The sequence below is a fragment of the Lagopus leucura genome, unplaced genomic scaffold, assembly GCF_019238085.1.
Source record: "Lagopus leucura isolate 7727_CA_CO unplaced genomic scaffold, USGS_WTPT01 Super-Scaffold_73, whole genome shotgun sequence".
Taxonomy (NCBI): domain Eukaryota; kingdom Metazoa; phylum Chordata; class Aves; order Galliformes; family Phasianidae; genus Lagopus; species Lagopus leucura.
Window position 1 is genome coordinate 33,452,181 of NW_024962252.1, and position 19,366 is coordinate 33,471,546.

General features: G+C 35.0%; 1 protein-coding gene across 3 annotated transcripts in view; it reads right to left on the reverse strand.

Moving 5' to 3' along the window:
- ASCC3 (activating signal cointegrator 1 complex subunit 3) overlaps positions 1-19,366 on the reverse strand; it is a 258,462-nt gene that overhangs the window by 203,686 nt on the left and 35,410 nt on the right. For all 3 annotated transcript variants that reach the window (XM_042886807.1, XM_042886816.1, XM_042886824.1), the window contains exons 5-8: positions 10,215-10,335; positions 7,518-7,725; positions 6,625-6,766; positions 5,895-6,020 (exon numbers count right to left, since the gene is read on the reverse strand). In XM_042886807.1, the coding sequence (XP_042742741.1) occupies positions 5,895-6,020; positions 6,625-6,766; positions 7,518-7,725; positions 10,215-10,335 (597 nt within the window). The remainder of the gene's footprint in view (positions 1-5,894; positions 6,021-6,624; positions 6,767-7,517; positions 7,726-10,214; positions 10,336-19,366) is intronic.

Sequence of the window (19,366 nt, forward strand, 5' to 3'; positions counted from 1 at the left end):
TTAGTTTGTTTCTCCTCAGATTGTTGCCACTGTTTTTAATTATTTTGGGGTTTCCTGTTTCCCTTTTCTGGAGGCGCGGATCCGTGGATGCCCCACTAGTCACGGAACCGGGCTGAACCAGCCCATAAACCGTCAACACATCTTCAAAAATCAACTAATAATTAATAGGAGATACGCGTATAGAATCATAGAATCACCGAGCTTAGATAAAAGACCTCCTGGAGCATCCAGTTCAACCGTCCATCTATTACCAATATTTCCCACTAAACCTCCTTCGGTACAACATTAAACGTTTCTTGAACACCTCCTGGGATGATGACTCAACGACTTCTCTGGGCAGCCCATTCCAGTGCATGACCACTCTCTCTTGGAGAATTCTTATTTCCTAATATCCAACTTGAATCTTCCCTGGCCCAACTTGAGGCCATTCCCTCTAGTCCTATTGCTAGTTACATGGGAGAAGAGGCTGACTACCATTTCACCACAACTCGCTTCAGGTAGTTGTAGAGAGGAAACAAACACACCCTGTGTTGTATACGTGTTGCATATGTACATAAAATACATATAAAGTATTACTGCCTTTCTTCTTTTTTTTTTTTTTTTTTTTTTTTTTTTTTCAAAATGCCTAGGACAATTTTGGACTGGGAATGAAAGCAGCATCACAGATTATGAGCAAGATGCCAGTCATGTCACACACAGTGATGTTTCAGAATAGTTTCAGTTTCTCACCCTGTGTTGACAGGTCCTCTCAACTGCAGTGTTAAAGGTATCTTTATGACAAGTCCAAAATCACAGTTCTCAAATGTTAAGAGTATGACACAATCCTTACCACAACTTCAATATTTTTTTTTAAATAACTTGCTAATTACAAAACAATGTTCTAGAACAAAAAAAAAAAAAACCTTTAATTTCAGGAGATATATATATTGAAAGAACCATTATATAGTGAAATCAGTTTATGAGACAAAATCATCCATCCATTAAATATGTCTTAATTACAAATTTATTCACTGATTATATATCTACTTCTTCTGTAATGCTTCATTTTAGTGATAGTTTCTCCAACTTTGGATTACGAGCAAGTACTGATACCAGAATTCCATTTTACAGGTGCCACAGCAACAGATCTCTTTGATGATGAAGTAATTATTTATTTATAATAAGAAACAGGATTTTCCTAAGTAAAAGATAATAATTTTATGCAATATAGATCACAAACTATTGGTTTGTTATTGTTATTGTTATCCCTTTAGAACACTCACTCATGATTGTCACTGCACATTTAACACACTCATGAATGTGAAGACACCCCAATTCCAAAAGTAATACCTCCTATTTTACTATGTTGACCCATGACATCTGTCATGGTTCTATGTTGTTGTTTTTGTTTTTTTGTTTTTGGATTTCAATATTCCACATCAAAACATCATGTAGTGTACGGGGCATTAAAGTGTCACTGCCCCAATCCCAGCTACCTATCCCTGTACATTACAGCAGTCACGGGATCTGGCCCTTCCGGGTGGGGGGGCGCTCTCTTGCTGCCTGGCAGTGGGTGCTGGAGGGTGCTTTCCTAGCCGTTCCAAGCTTTTCAGGTTTGAATCGGTCCCGGGAACTCTCTCTCTCTCTCTTATCTTGTCTGATTTATTAATCTCAATTTCAATTAAATTGTATATATTGTGTTATTTTGTATTCCGATATTATAGTAAAATAAGTTTTCCTCCATAGATTGTTGCCGCTGCTTTTTTCCTCCCTTCCTTCCTTCCCATTTTTGTGGGACTGGGGTGGGGGGGAGGGCAGAGGCCCTGTCGCCCCTGCCACGGACATAGATTGATCTGGTCAACTCTGTGACAACATCAGAGATGGTGTTGGTGGTATGGCAGTAGAGGCTTGCCAATATTCTATTACATTTTGTTGCTATGTGACAGATGGCAGCAGGGGGCAGTCTGAAAAAATGGCATCTGATATGGAAGTGCATATGAAACAAAGGTGTGGAACTGAATTCCTTCACGCAAAAAAAAAGCTGCAATCATTAACATTAATCGATGCTTGATGAACATTTAATGGAGACCAGAGAGTCGATTTGTGCACAGTGAGGTGATGGGTGGTGTGTTTCAGTCACCACCATCGGTTCAGATTTCTACAAGCATAGCTAGCAGTAGTGACTGTTCAAAAATAGTGTTTTGTAGCTGAGAATTTCCTCTATCAAATAGTTTTATTAACAGCTCTTTTAAACACTGCATAAAGATTTTTATTTTTTTTATTTTTAAGTTGGGAATAATATTTGTAGAACTTGAAGGCTTTCTTTGGAGCAATTTCCTATTATGCTTTCATTGGATAAATGACAAAATTTCAATAATATTAGAAATATTTTTTAAACTAATCATTCCAGCAGTCAAGTGCTATTTGGATAATATGCAAATGAAATATACACTGAGATCAACTGTAGAATAAATGTTCAAATACTCAGGATGTGAAAAATGTAATTTATGCAACAGCATCTACACTTTGATTCAGTGGCTCTGTTTGTACAATTCAAAAAGCAAGAAAACATTATAGGAGAAAAAGGGAATATTGATTTTGTAATAATTCCTTCATATAACGTAGAGGGGAAAAAAATCTTACATGTTAGTAGAAGGAAATGGCTATGGCATGAAACAAAGAAATAAATCCTGAAACCCACTTTAGGTAAAAACCTGAAGTCATTTTTCACCAAAAGCAATTTGTTAGGTAAAATCTGTTTTCACAGTCTTGAAGAAGAACTTTCCCTGACCTGAGTTTATGACTTCAGAAGTACATTTATTTGGCAAAAACTCTGGTGCAAAACCACCTTTATTGTAAGTACAAAACTATATTTCAGTAATAGTCAAGCTGCATGTCAAGCAGCCAAAGGCTCATACATTTAAGCTTGCACTTGCTCTGTTTTTTCACATTCTTGTTACTGAAACAACCTAGCTAACATGCCCCTTTTGTAAGCAGCAATACAGTAATTCTTCAGACCAAACATGTGACCAACTAGCTAGTTACAAGCCACTTGTGCTTGTACTGTGGTGAAAACACAGCTCTCCAAATACCAGTAAATGCCAATAATAATAATTATCTGCAAATTGAGTTGGAGATGGGATTTGCTGCCTTGGAATAAAGCAAGTACGCTTTCCTTCTCTGTGCAACTCCTTCTGTGGGATGCAGGCACCTCACTTCCACTGACAACATAAGAGATGCTCCTGAGCAGCAGCACAGCATCTTCCACTCAACAGGCATAGGAAAGAAAGAAAATGAGATGACACCTATGGAATTAGACTATGGCAGGAGGAAGGGCAGTACAAACTGAAGCACAGAGTGGTAGGGGTATTAAAACTGCTGCTAATGTCAGCAGTTTATGACAGATGGTACATTGTGCTTTTATAGACAATAAATTGTGAAAGGTTGGCCATCTCATCTCATATTTGCAATCACTACATTATGAGATTAAGCATCAGCAAGAATTTGGATTTTGCCAGTTTAAATCATGAGCTTTACCTTACTATCCCTATCATAGGGAATCTATCCATAAGGATTCAGATAATGCTTTACTGAACCTAAATATAATATTTTAATGAAAATACATTATTTATTCTGGAGTGGAGCTCAAAGTGTGTTCTGATTACACTGCCAAGGTACAAATAAGAGCTTCCAACTGAGGCTCACTTTAGTTTGAGATACTTTTTCCCCCTTCAGTGTTGATTCTGTTTTGCCATTTTGCCCCACATTTGTGCCAAAAAAATGAATCTACAGTTTTGTTAACATGATTTGTTAAAATTATTATTTAAGGAATATATTTAAGTTCTCAGCCAATGTTTATGTCAACCAAAGTAACAGAAATACAAATAATTTAAATCAATACTTAAGATATTTTAAATGAAGATTGCTGCATGATCCAGAGGTTTAGCTTTTGCTTAAAAGGTCAAAATATAAATGAACTCCTTATCATGATCTCAGATCTATACTTAAGAACTTTGAAGATTGAATTTAAACAGAACATTTACCTATGTAAATATTACATAGTCAAAGACTGCACCTTAACACCTGTGACCAAAACCACAATTGAAGAGAAATACACATATAATATTTAAAATCACTCCTATGCAAAAGAAAATATAAGGACTAAAAAGTAAAGCTCCTACGAGACTAAATTCTTGCATAAATAAACACTTCACAGCCAGATTTAGTTCTTTTCAATCCTCTGGGAAAATAGATTCAATAAATGCAGTTCAGGTTTTTAACCTTAAATTCGTGCAGTTAGCACTTGAAATTTTCAAACCAAAAAGTAGGCTCCTTTATAATACCACTGTGCTGAGTGCTATAATGTGTGATTGTAGGCTTGTGTTGGACTTGATGAGCCTATGGGTCTTTTCTAGCCTTAAATGATTCTATGATTCCCTCCTCTAAAAAAGAATACACTCCAGCAGTTAAAAAAAAAACAAAAAAAACTTGCCATAAGTCAAATCTAAGAAGCATCAATCACTGCTGAAATATGCCTATGTTTAAATGCGTAAGTATCACACATACAAAATTCTTTGCTGCTGACAACTTGTTAGATATCTAGTAAGTAGGAGTCATGGATATAAAGATTGTTTCTATTTCAGAATTTCACTTTAAAACTGAAAAGTATATCTCTTGATGATACAAAGCCTAAAAAGTCATGAAAGATTTATAAAATCTGCATAATTGATGCATTCCATAACACTACATATGTATGTATCAGTAAACTATTTCTTTTAGATATTTTATCTTCTATCAGATCTATATTTTTCTGGCAAGCTACTGTGTCTCAAAATATTGGTACTTCTAGCAAAACTTTATAGGTTAATAGGTAATATTTGGACCTGTGCTTAAAGGAGAGACATTTCATTGCAAAAAGCTGTCATGTTGAAAATTGTCATATGAAATGTCATATTTTACAACTGCTGTGGCTCAACTTTTCTATCTGGTTAAGCTGTCAGTCACTTCATAACATGGCAGTAGGTACTGTCACCCAAGCACGGAATAATAGATTCTGATTTTAAAATTAAACTGTCCTCTGTTTTCAAAGAGTTAAATCAGGGTAAGACAATCCTTACTAAAACCTCAATAAAATGCTCTGGGTAACTGAAGTAGATTTATATTCTCATTTCCTGTTTTCCTACAGGGAAAAGCATTTTTTCATGCTATATGCCATTGAAGAACTAAGAAACAAAGATTTCTTCACATGCACGTATGGCTTGCTCTTGGTGTCCCCACTGAAATCAGGAGCAGACATTCCATTCTTTAACTGATTTGATACACACAATGAAAAGCAAGTACATGTGACAGAATACTGCTGGTTCTAGACTGTGAATACTAAGCCACATTTATTGCTGTTTTTCTTTTTTTATTAATTTCTTTTAAATTAATAATGCAGCCTTTTTCCTACTCCAGAGCAGTATTCTGGAAGGTTTTGCACCCTGTACAGTACACAGTACATTATTATGCACCAGCATCATGCTATAAGACTAATCTGCACAACAGTGCAGAGCAGTCACTAGCCGGTCTTCAGAAGTCAACAGAAAGAAGAGAAAGAAGCCCAGACTCGCTTTATTTTTTAAGGAGCATTTTAGTGATTCAAGTCACAGCTCTAAACCACAGATAACTGAATAGGTAATGACAAAGGAACTGAGAACTGCAGCTCACAAAGTAGTAGTTTAGTGAAGGAATTTCCGTGATCAGATTCGTCATGAACCAAGCAACATCCACCAACAAATATACTCAAAATTAGTGATGAAATTTAATGGCTACATTTGCACATTAAAAACCACATTATTAAGTGGTAATGTTTTCTCCTAATTTTTTTTAATAGCAAAATAAAAATTAATTTTGTGTCTCTCGGCTGCTTTACTCACCTCATCAAAGTCTTTAATGTAAACAATTTTCTCTTCAATGCCAATAGGCATTGGTTCACTATGGGGGATCTTCACCTCTTCATACATTTTGTTGTTTTCTCTCTGAACTGATTCTGGTAAGAACACCTAAAACAGTATTACAAGAAAATTAATTGAAAATATGAAAACAGGAAATTTAATTACTTTTAGGCCACTTCAAACAATGTTTCGTTACTTTTCTTCTTAAAAAAGGAATCCCAAATAAAAGTCTTTTATAAATAAAATATATATATATAAATATAAATAAAAATCTTTGATTCATTTTATAGATAGCATAGAACCTTCTAAATGGAAAATAATCAGTTTTACTTCTCATAAAATGGTTTCAAAAGGATTAAAAAAAAAGAAAAATAAAAGATAATTCCACTTTATTACATTTCAAGAATTGAAATTTCATAAAGTCAATTCAATGGTTCACAAAATCTAGAAGGAGAAAAACGGTATTTTAATGACTTAAGTGACTCTACAAATAAAAATAATCTGTACTATAAATATGAATGAATTTATTTCTTTTAGGGTCAAAATAAAAACAAAATATGTGAGTATTGAAAATACTATGTGAAGAAGCACAGCTTGATGCATAGGATTCTCATTAATAGGGGAACCTCCCAGAGAACAAAGGGAAACTTGCTGCACTTTGCTCATGGGGATAGTTGTATTGCTGTAGAAGGGCCATGCATCAAACACGTACCTTTGCACCTCCAATGAATGCTGATGTTTTCATAGCTTCAGCTCGGGAATCATAAACATGTGGATAATGAATTCTTTCAAAGTCCACCTCTTTCTGTCTACCTAGGATAGGCATACTTCGAGCATTCAAAAGTGCTAGTTCCCTGTAAACATAAAATAGCAGCAATTCTGCTTATTGTAGGCAGCTATCACAAAAGCTGGGCATGGTACATTAAAGTCAGAGCAAGAGTTAGGGAAAAGTAAGGAAAAAAAGCATTGTATAAAATTATTAACAATGGAATTTTACTGTGTTATTCACTGGCATTAGTTAAACGATGTCCTTATAGCACACTTGTTAAATAAAAATCAATACAATCACTGCAAGGCTGGCTCCCTAAACTAATGCAGCTTTGCATCTTTTTACATAATACAGCAACAAGTATTCATAGTTAAATACCAGTACCACTATATTCTTCTCAATATGAAATGCAACACCTTATTTGCTTCTTATTCTTATCCTCCCTTATTCTTCCCGCTACCTTTAGTTGATAACATGGAAAATAGTACCCATTAATCTGGAGAAGAAAAATAAAAGATAGTTTTGATAGATTTAATACAGAGTTCATAAATCTTAAGCAAGAAGTGTGCGTACAGAAAGTAAGAAAGATAGCCTGCCCCTCCAATCTGCATCTCCAACCCACATAGATAAGACCAAGAAGATTCTAATTAAGCAGATCACTGCTGTCTTTTCCTGAAAATTAGGTTTTCGTATTAAACAAATTCTACACTTGTAATAAAACGTGACGAAGTCAGAATCACCACATCCACAAAGCAAACTAAAAGAAAATAAACATTTATGATAGGTTGAAATAGCAATTACAACACAAGTATTTTTCAACTTTTGGCATTTATTACCTTTGCATTCTCAGCTCTTTGGGATCAAAGGATGTAAGTCCTTCCCCAGATACTTCTCCATCTTCCCCAGCTTGTTTTTCTCTTCTGGCATTTCGTTTTTCTTCACGACGATACTGTTTCATCAACAGCTTTTCTTGTTCAGACTGAATTGTAACTTGACAGCCATAATTGGGTTTAGCATTTTCACCTATAAACTTCTTGCACTGCTCTGTAACATCAAAACATGTGTGCATCTTCCTAAGTACTGGATTCCACCATTTTTGTTGCCCAGTTTTCTTCTAAATATATGTATTTTTAAAAGGCCTAGCCTTACTTAATTATGCAGAAGTTGGTCTTAAGAATCCATAGGTAGTAACAGCTCATCACTTGAAGGCAGGACACTTTAAATCACCATAGAAGAAAAATTCTTAATCCCAAAGCAAGAGGGGGAATACTGCAAACTAGCAGCAAAAGGAGGGGCTACCTTTCTGGGACTTACGATAATTTCATCAACACTGGAAAGTCACTTATTTGTCACCTTATGTGCATATGCTGCTAAGTAAAAAGATTATGCATGTAGACTAAACATAGGTTTCTTTTTCTTTTTTTTTTTTTAAAAACCAGCCTCTTTACCTAGCATTTACTGTGTATTTACTATATAACATGATTGCATTGAAAGCATACCAACAGCTTAATTTCCCTGAACAACTAAGAAATCTTATTCTGTACAGCCACAAGGACTCCTTCCTTTTATGCAGAAAAGCAGTAGGATTAAACAGTTACAGTACACAACTGAACAGTTATAGTACACAAAAAATTCAAGGAACTCTATAAAGCTCAATCACATCTGTTTTTCCAATGCCTTTATTGTTATTTACTTCAAACTTAAAGACATAATCAAGTCTTCTATATGTAATGGATGGATTCTTTTTGTTTGTTTTTAACTGTATCGGTATTTTTAAACATCTGACTTCAAAATTCTGCAAACAGATTATTAGCTTATAGAGGTTTGACTGAATATAGTGTACTCAGTTATTCCGAATGTACAGCTGCAGTCTACCCCTGAAGCTGAAAATTGAATACTTCTTTTTATCAAATAAACTCACTTGAGTGACATTTTAAAGAATTTGTGCCACTGATACATATATTTTTTTTTTTACCAACAGTAACAGTGAAAATTGTACTTCTCTAGCACGCATACTGAATAAAGTGCCTACAACTTGTTAGATATTGTTGAAAAAAAATCTAATAAACTGTCAGAATGCCCACAGCAATAGCATTAACTCTCTCTGTCTCGTATTTAAAGGGGATAACAATGGATTCAATTTTCTGCCTAAATTTAACTCAGACATAACAAGCTAGGGCTACTTTATTTGTCTGATAAGCACAACAATCACCTTTATAGCAATGGAATTTTTGTAATAGTCATGCTATAAACAATCAGTATATGCACACTGCCTTGCCTTGTGCTTCAAGACACACAGAGCTCAAAGTTGACTGTTTTTCCAAATCCAAATGGCTCCCTTCCCCACCCACAGTTTCTGGAAGCTGAGACTTCAGTGCCCATTAGGGATTACACTTCAATCAGATGAAAAGAAGAGAGCCCTATTAAAATAAACAAACTGAACTTGGGACAGAGCATCTTCAGCCTCAGCGAAGATACTCAAACATTACTGACTTCTTTACTACAGTGAAAGAAAAGCTAGGCCATCAGTGGAAAAATCTTCTTGAAAGTGTAATACTGAAAATATTCTTCCTCTACATTCTAGCAGAAATGTCTGTGGATGACATACTGAAGAATAAATTTACAATAGTTTCCAAAACAATTTTATTAAATAAAAAAATACTTTCGTAAAAATTTTCACATTGCAGAAAGTCTATAATAGTTTAGTTTCCGATGTATATTATTTTTTTCTTGTGATTATTTTAGAAGGCAAAAAAATTCCACCAAGAACAAAATCTTGTTATACTCATAGTTTCTGCTTTGAAATCGCTAGCAAATAAAACTTGTTTTTTTTCTGATGAGTTTAGACAAATCATCAGTACAGCAGAAGGTGAACTTCCAAACATTTGCCTAAATAACATTATATTTAAGATAGACAAATTATGGTTTATTTGCATTTTGAAATTATTGTGAGGATACAAGAGTCCAGCAGTATCAGCTTTAACTATCTTTTTTTTTCACGCATTGTGAACACACAGTAGATTCATGATGCTTCACCTTTGCAAGATTTATCCCAAGTCACAATCTATTCAGTCAGATTTACTTTTTGTCAGGACAGAAAATGGGAACACTTGTTTTTAAGCAGTCATTTGTAGAACATTTTAAAACTAATACTCTGTGTGGGCTATTAATCTTATAAAAACAAAATCAGAGTATAAAACTTGAACTCCTTTATTCCTTTCATATATCCATCCTTTGGTTTAACTATATTTTTTTCCAGAAGCGGTTGTTACTGTGTTTTTTCTCCCTAAGACATTTATGTGATGATGTCTCTGAGGTGGATAGTATAGCAGATGAGGAATAACTGACTATCAACTTGTTGTCATAGTAGTGCACTGGAATAGATGCAACTGTCAGTACAGTTATTTAAAAATTATACATGCCTATATACACTTGAAATGTAAATATGCAACATGCACTCATTTACTCTGATATAAACACCCCACCATTACCAACGAGGTTTTTTTTGGAACAACAGTTTAATTGTTGCTTACCTTGCAAAGCCTGGAACTTGTTATCATTTTGACAAGCCAAAGATCTTTCCACAATCACAGATCTGTTCTGTAGGAGCTTCTCTATAAGTTCAAAGCCCTCAGGGCCTAGCAGCTCAAATAACTACAAAGAAAGTCACAGGACATTGTCCAAATTAGCATAAAATTAAAAATAAAGCTGCAGAATTTCCATCCCTGTTACTGGATGTTAACAGTGAGTTTAAAGACTTTCAACTCCAACTAATTCAACCCAAAAGCCATCACTGCTAGCAATCATCTAAGTTCTCTGTAACAAAAAAAGAATAGTTTTCAGCTGAAAAGACTTAATCTGTTGATTTTCTGTATTAAAGAATATCTTTTTTTTTTTTTTTGAGATTCCTGTATAAAATTTAACTCTTCTCAAGACTAAACTTTATGCAATTTTCTTACATTTATAATGTATTTTCATGTATCATTTTATGAAAGAGTAAAACTTTGGCGCTGTAGGACTCAAATATTTCTGCTCCTATCATGCAAAGAAGAAAGGGCTTGCTTTCTATCCTGTATTTAATTTGCTAGGTCCTTAGACAGTTTTGCTGTGGCCACCTCCAATTACCACCCTCTGGGAAATAGCGTTATGTTGCTTCTTGTATATCTGCAAAATTTTGAACAGTATCAAGAGCAGCAGATCTGTGAATCTTCATTTTAGACCTGTGAATCTTTCCATTTTAGAATCTGTACTTCAAAAAAGAAGTTGCCATTTAATAGTAAAGAGGTAAAAAAGCGTTACTCCTAATGCACAGAGTTTCATAGAAAAATACCAGGTGTGCCAAACAGTACAGTGGTGTCAGTGTTTGCATAGACCATGACATTTATTAACTTGTGCATTTCTTTTATTAAAGTAAACACCTATTGAAAACTGAAGAAGCAATCTGGAAAAAAAATTATAAAAAGAATTCATTAAATTTGACCAAATAGAAAATCCTACATTCAGATAAAAGTAACAGTACAAAAATACAGGACATTAAGCTGCTGGCTAGACATCAATTTTGTTGACAAGGATCTCAAACTATAATGGATTTCCTTCTATCCAGCCTTCTCTAACAATCATCATTAATTCTTGTCTTTTACATAACTATTCTCTGTCACTTTACTGCTACATTTTAGCCAACTTCAGATAAAGATGTAAGAGGGCTTTGTTTATACATCAAAAAAGAAAGCAGCAAACTAGTACTGGTAAATTTGAAGAGCAAGTTTTGTAAGTATAAACGTGTATGGCAGAAGGAAAATTAATTTAAAACACAGCAAGAGTCTGAAAGAGCTTCATGGTAGAAGGACTAAATACAAATTTTGCTACTGTTTTGCCAATTACAGAATATGATCGGGACAGGGAAATTCATCCAGATCTGAGCTGAAATATTCAAGGAAGCACACACAAGGTATTGTGACATAAGGTATATTCAGACTTACCAATTTGACAATAAATAAATAAAAATCATAACAATAAAAAAAATCAAGCAATACATTATTCCTAAAATACTCATTATAGACCTTCTGTAGAGGACTCCAAAGCATCTCTATGACTTGAAACAAACTAGAAAAGGATTCACCAGAAAGTATGCCTTTTTTTTAAATTGGCATACAGGAGATAGCTTTAGAAGAGGAAAGCCTCCTTCCACACCTATTTTCCCATATACACTCAAAAACCATCCATATCAAAGCTATTTGAACTGGTCAGAATAGTAGAACGGCACAAAGAAGCACTAAAGATACAAGGCCACATTTTACTTCAGGGCCAGAGGCAGATGCTACCATAAGAAAGCATTTCTCATTTCATTTCAGTTCTCTCTTTTTGAGCCCCTAGTTCACTAGGGATAAAAAGACATATCCTAGTCTCCAGACAGCTCACCGGTCAAACAGAATCAAACTCGTGGTACTATACATGACAATCCCTGCAATATTATATAAAAATCACTTTGTGATTTATGAACAGAATGCAGTATTAATTTGCTACAGCAGTTTGAGGACAATCTTTGTAATCTAGCAAGCCTTTTACTACCTTTTACTAGATTACTTTGTAATCTAGCAAGGAGAGAGGCTTTGAGAACGTTTTAAACAAATAAGTGAAACAGATCATTGTCCAAGACAGAAAGAAGAAGGGAAACAATATAGAAGACCAGCAACAATGACCTGTTCTAACTGATTGGTAAATTGTCTCTCACACCCACTGGGAGCTTGCCAGAGAACACAGGTAGGAAACAATCATAAAGAACTAAAACAGGAGGTAAGGGTAAGTGCTAGGACATGGCAATTAAGTTATACATCTGTCACCATCTACCACTGATGGTAGAAATGGTGACAATGGAAGAAAGAAACAGCAAAGAGCAGAAATAACTGAACTTGAGGACTAGTCTGCGAGGCCAATATTTTACTAATCACCAGGTGTATTCATTAGGGAGTAAATAGGGAGTAAATCACTGCTTGCTATTTAAGGTATTAAGAACTGGCACGGAATCCTGTTGTTTCAAAGTGCAGTTCTCTATCTTCTCATTTGCTTAGACTTTCAATAACATGTCAGTCAAAGTCCATTCAAAAGACTTTCTGCCATTTCAGAAAAACTTCTGACTCGCTGAAGTCTTTAAATCTTATTCCCAGTAATTAACTAAGGAAAAAACAACGTGAACTTCTATGATGATAGTCACCATTAAAGATCTAAACAACAACTGAACCACAAGGTAACTCATGAAAATTGATTTATGAGCTGGAGAGGAAACAAACACTACTGCTTGGATCCAACTTCAATCAAGTGAATGTAAAGTCTGGCATCTTCAGATAAAACGCAAAATTTGCCTTCTTTTTTAATAGTCACACTACACAAGTAATCTTGATCAAAGTCTAATGAGTAAACATGAGTTTTAAAAAAACCAACACAGTTTATCTTACTCAAGAGGGAAAGAGGTGTAAAAGTTTGTGCAAAGTAACCTCACTACTACTATCAATCTTACACTGGAAAGCTCTTATACTTCATAGCGACAGATTGACTGTCTAAATCAAAGAGCAGAAAAGAGAAAACTAGGAGCTCTGTTGATTTAAAACTATCTTGTACCTAGTAGGAGAAAAGAACCATCACAGCAGGTACATGTTTAAGAAACAAAGTGCCCTTTTGCTAGACCCCCACTTTTCTACACTAGTTTTATACATTTATTTATTTTTATGGTATACGTTACATTTATTGTCAAACTGGAATGGCTAAACCAGCTGCAAAACAGAAAAATTCACTATACCAATAGTACTTAGTGAATGTTAACACAATCCCCAAATTAGCATGTTCAAATGGAGACACAATGCTAAATGAATACTTTTTATAGTTGCTTTGCAGTATTCATTTACAAAATAAAAAGCTTTCATGGAAATGCAGTTTTCTAACACACAAAGCATTCATTTCTTGTGACAGAATTTAGGGTACCTGCCCTGCAACTCTATGGAATATTTCCATAAATAATCAAACGCTATAAGCAATGGTCAAAGAAAAACAGATTTTTCTATAAACAAAGTTTAAGAAAGCTGTGAATCCTTGAAGTGATGAAGAACTTCCTTCCGAATGCACTGATTCTCTTGACAAATATCTAGTGTAAGCTGCACAGAAATTCCTAATACTCACTATAGAAAAGGAAAACTTCCCCATACATATGGGAAGGCATGCTCAATCCATCTCCCATGGGCTGCATGCAGCCCACCCCAGCCTATCCTGTGGCTACCACCTGCCCTGTGCCATCACGGCAGCAGCTCTTCCTCACTGTGTAGCCCAGCTCAGCCTCAGGCATGCACCCATCACTCAGCAACAACCAAACATCAGTGTGCCACTGGCACTGTCTGGGCTGAAATCACGAGATGGGACAGGTACAGTACACATTGCTATGTCAAGATATGACAAAAGTTCATGGATTTTGATACATTTGCTAAACACAGTCCTGTGAACAGTGACAAACAAGCAGCCTTGTCTTCCACTTTCATAAAAGATTTAGAAAATAGGTTTTGAGATTAAAAAAAAAGAGATTTTTTTTCCCTATATTTGTAACTTCACTTTCCAGACAACATAAATACAATATCTGCAAAAGAGAAAGTTCTCCTTTACTTCACAATCATGTCTTATTCATGCCATTGCTTTTTAGCAGTACGCACTTTTGTGAACAACTATTCTCAAGGATAAAGCACAGAAAGAATGAAATTTCTAAAAAAAAAACCTCTTATGAGCACTCTTGAGAACTCACTAAGAATTGCAATCAGTGCCATCAAACCAGATACTGATGCATTAGTTTCACCAAAACAAGGTCCAATTATGTTTTTGTTGGTTTTCACATTGCAATATAAAAATTAGAAGAATAAGCTTTGTTATTTATATACATTAACTATATTATAATATTTTATATGTGTCCAAGATATTTCCTCTTCATTCAGGGCAGCTCAGGCAAGCCAAATGGTTGGACATACATGCTTTATGCTTCAAAAGAAACTGTAGTCCAAGAAAAACATTGCTACCAATACACTTTCTGCACTGCATTAATACATTTATTCACAACATTTTTATATCTTTTTGCAGTTACATTACTTAGTTAATTTGTGATACATTCTATTTTTACAGGAAACACACAAAAACTTTGAACTTTCTATTCATTCCATTTGTAGTACTTAAATAAAGGATCATAACTCTTGTCCTCCAGGCTTCCCCACATTCGCTCATCCATGCTTCTAGTGTATGGTCCTCTCAACACACAAAACAGCAATCTGTGTTTGGTCCTTACATAGTGAACATGCTTATATATGAGCTGAACACTTTTTCTTCTGTGCTTTTGTCCTTTTGCTCCTGCACCTCAGATATTAATAGACATTGATTAGTTCAAAAATTATTTTGTAGCAAAAAGAAAGGCAGCAAATGGAAAGGCTACTGTGACTGAGGTCTGACTCAACACTAGTTTGGGCCCTGACAGTTTCTTTTCTTTCTTCCTTAGGGAGGCTTGCCATCTCAGCTTTCTAGCTCTTTAATGTTAGGAGCTGCTCTCAAACTGCAGAGGGTAAGCACTTAGGGGTTTTATTGGCTTTTTTGAGGGCTGAGAAACATGAATTTATTGAATTGCGATCCATTCATTGTTCTGTCACAGTTAACTGTTATTTCCTCATGCTCTGCCTAGAACATATTCACACCCAGAAATACAGACGCAAGATAAGTTTACAATGAATTATAATATATAAAAAAAAAAGCCACAAAGACTCTCCCATAGAACAGGCTCATTTTATTCTTGCTGTTAAAATCATTCATAGTACTGAACTTACATTTCATCATGAAAGAACGAAAAAATTAGTTACAGACGTCAACTGAAAATGCTGAATATTCCTGCTGCTTGCCTCTCAAGAGAGATTACTGTTAGGAAAAGAATTTTAGACACAACATTTGATTCTAGAATGAGACTGGAGAATAAAAAGAACTATGATCCAGTCCTTACAATTTATACAGTTTAAGAAGCTAATTATTATGTTATGTTCCAAATGAAACACTCTCCATTAGTCAAAGCCAGGAGTTATAGCAGGGTCATATCCAATCTAGTAGCCCACAGGATAAAATTTGTAGCATTCAAATGCCAACTAAAAATAATAAATCTTAGAAGAACAGTAAAGCTGGGGACTATTTTGATGACAGCATAATGGCATCTTTTAATGAAGAACTTACTAAAGTAACAGCAAGTTCTCTTAGATATTTTCAACCCTTTCCTAGTCTTATAATTATTTCTAATAAATTCACTTCCTCTGCTTATCTCAGTTGCTAATCCCAACAAGGGGACAAAAAAGACATGTTTCTGGCATTTTAAACCCATTACCTGAATGCTGTTAATAATTTAGTATGACTGCAGAAAATAAGATTAAATACCAAGTAACATTGCAAGCTATTAAAAAAAAAAATTAAACAAGGTTGGGTGCAGGTGTCAGATTGCAGATACTCAGAACGTAAGCCTTTCAGCTCAGCACAGTAAGAAAAAGAGCTCTGTATAATCTTGTTTGGAAAACTTTGTATGGCTCTGAGAGGAAGTGGCACAAAGCGGTATAACTCTGTAGTTCATGTACTTGCTACCACATCACATTATATACATTATTATACATTATTCTGGCATGAAATGTCAATATGCTAGATCCTGAGTGGAGGCAAAGGAATTTAGCAAATATTCTCAGCTACCTTTTTATTAAGATATTCTGAGGCAAACTAGACAGCAGCCAACAGTTGGAGAGGCTGTGTGTTAGTCAGCACTTTATTGAATCTCAGCCAAGCTATTACGTCCCTTGAAGCAGTAACACAATGTGCCCAAAAGGCAACCCTGAATGTCTTCAATAAAAGTACCAGATGACTTCAGCTACTACTCAGTGACCATGAATACACGGATGATGTGATATATGGTCACTTACATTCGTTTGAATGATTTTTTAAATTTTGATTTTATGTGCAGTCTTAATATCTGTAAGAAAGTGTGATAAGTAATCAATCTAAGAACCAGAAGACAAGATGTGTCACATTGCATTAACGGTGAGGCATGGTCCCCATGCTAATAATTTTTACTGAGTACATGCTGGTTATGTAGAAAAGGCAAGGAGACTTTTCTGCAGACAGCAGATCTGCAGAAAGCAGTCTATCCACCAGAGCGCCTAATAGCTGAATCCCAATGATACATACAAAGGAAATTATTTCTGGGTCAGGCTCAGCCATAAAAAGTCCATCCATACTGTTGAACTTAGCTTAATACAGCTACAAAATTTTAACTATTGTAATATTAAAAGTAATATTCACATCACAATTTTACAAGCTACAATTTAGAAGAGGTCTTAGAATAATAATCTCCCTACACTGACCTCAAATATGAGGTAGAGAACTGTGAACTTTGTGTGTAAATGAAATTATCTCCCACTCAAGGGCATCTTCTTCATTTCTGTCCTTCTGTGAGGTGAGAGGGAATTCAAAAAGTCCCAGAAAATATTTTCTTTATATAACACTGACTTTGGGAAAGATATGTGCAAAGATAATGCACTGATAATAAATTCTTGCATAACATTCAACTTCTGGTTACTTTTTTTGTTAATAAACTTGCAGAGCAACAAGAGGTGCTGGAAAGGTGGTCTTACGCATCAGACATTTTTAGACCAGCAATACAATTTATAAGTGGTAATAAATACACAACCAATTGTTCTTTGCAATAAGTCTCTTTTTAGTACATTGGCTTTACCCTCTTATTTCTGTATTTCACAGTTTCCGAAGAACAAAATACAATTTCACTTCAACTACACACTTGTAGAAATGCACGAAAGAAAAAAACCAGAAGGAATATCAGAATGTGGAAATTTCACAGACTACAGGTACCAGGCATTAGGAGTATGAGATTTTTTTTTTAAATCAAACTGAAATCTAAAGTTAAAATACTGAAATAGATAAACTACAGGGAAAAAGAATGGTAATTATTTTTTCTTTTGGAAACAAATAAAAAAAGATACTGTCAAATTGTCAATATTTCAGTACACCTAAATTGGCCTAAAACAGTCATCTTATTTATATAATTTCCTTTTTGTTCTTGTTATAGATATCTCCTAAATATTCTTACATAAAAAATAGCATAACTTGCGACAGCATAATTCTAAAATATTTGTTGAAAAACTACAAATGTCAGACTACTGACTTCCCTTTTAAAAAGCACACCCTGAAGACCAATTTCTGCGTAGAAATGCCTGCTGTTATAGGATTCCTTAAGCTAGTATCTATCTTCAGATGTATTCTGGGATCAGCTATTTATCAATTTTCAAAAAAAAAAAAACCCAAATCCTAAAATTAGCTAATCACTGCATTTGATACTTCTCAAAGAGTGGGCAGCAGGTGCCATTTCTAACAACTATAAGCTCACTTACAATTACTGAATGATTATTTGTAAAGATGCTACACAGATGCTTGGCCATCCTTTACCTCTGCTCTCAATACACAGTCACAATGTACAAGGATACACCAAGAAGCTGAGCATCTATCTCATGTTGCTTAACGGAGGTGGATGCCAAAGAGTGAAAAGCAACTCTAATCCCAAAATCCAGATCCCTCTCAATTAGAATAGTAAAGTCTCAGTTTTAATATTGTCCAATGAAACTTGACAGTCCCGGCCATCTTCCTCTGGGCTGTGCTGTGAAAGACCATAAACCCTGCTGATGTTGGTGAGCCCTAGGCTCTGCTTTCCAGAATCAGTCTTGCAACGTGCTTTTTTTGCAATGTGTTGCAAAGTAGCTAAAAAAGACAAGATTTTACCCGAAACACTGCTTTTTGGGTTATTACAGATGTGAAAAAGTGCTTCAGTTAAGGAAAGATGAATTTTAAGCCTAGCTTTCCATGGAAAAAAAGCCTACAAAAATCACTATGTGATTTTTCACAAATAAACTAGAAAAAAACAGGTTTTGAGCCCCTGATTACTTCCAAATTCAACAAATAGAAATTCTCAGAGATGGTAAGTAGCCTGTAATGGAGATTGATCCAAGCCATTGCTCTTCTTGCCTTTTTATTCTGTGAAAGACCACAGTGTGCACCAGCACAAACTCTATCAGCCAGCAACACCCCTGTGGACATGGGAAAATTGAAACCATGGAATACTAAGAACCACAGGAAATCTAGATACATGAATTTTAAGACTCAACTGTCAGTTTGGGTTTGTTTGTTTTTCCATACATAAAATGATTTGGCAGAATATAACCTTGTATCTAGTTAACAAAATAAGTCTCAATCTTCCAGGCTCCATCTGACCATGCCTTGCAGACCTTGTGAGCCCTTATGTCTCTACTTGTACTTGAAAAGAGCATCTCAGCACGAAAAGAAACTGAAAAGGCAAAAATCCTATCAACTACAGGGTGGCTGACTTTAGAAGTAAATCTCATTATGTTTAATGACATATTTAAGCTGATTCAAAAATTACAATGAATAGATCAAGCCTCATGCTACCTCAGAGATACAACAAGCGATCTGGCAGTACAAAACTTTACAAAAGTAAAGGAGTTGATAGGGAAAGTTACTGACAGGAAGGAGATCAACCAGCTACTACCAGGATGAACCCTAGCATCTCCTGGCTCTCACTGCGGCTTTTTTATCATTTTGTATGTTCTGTACTCAA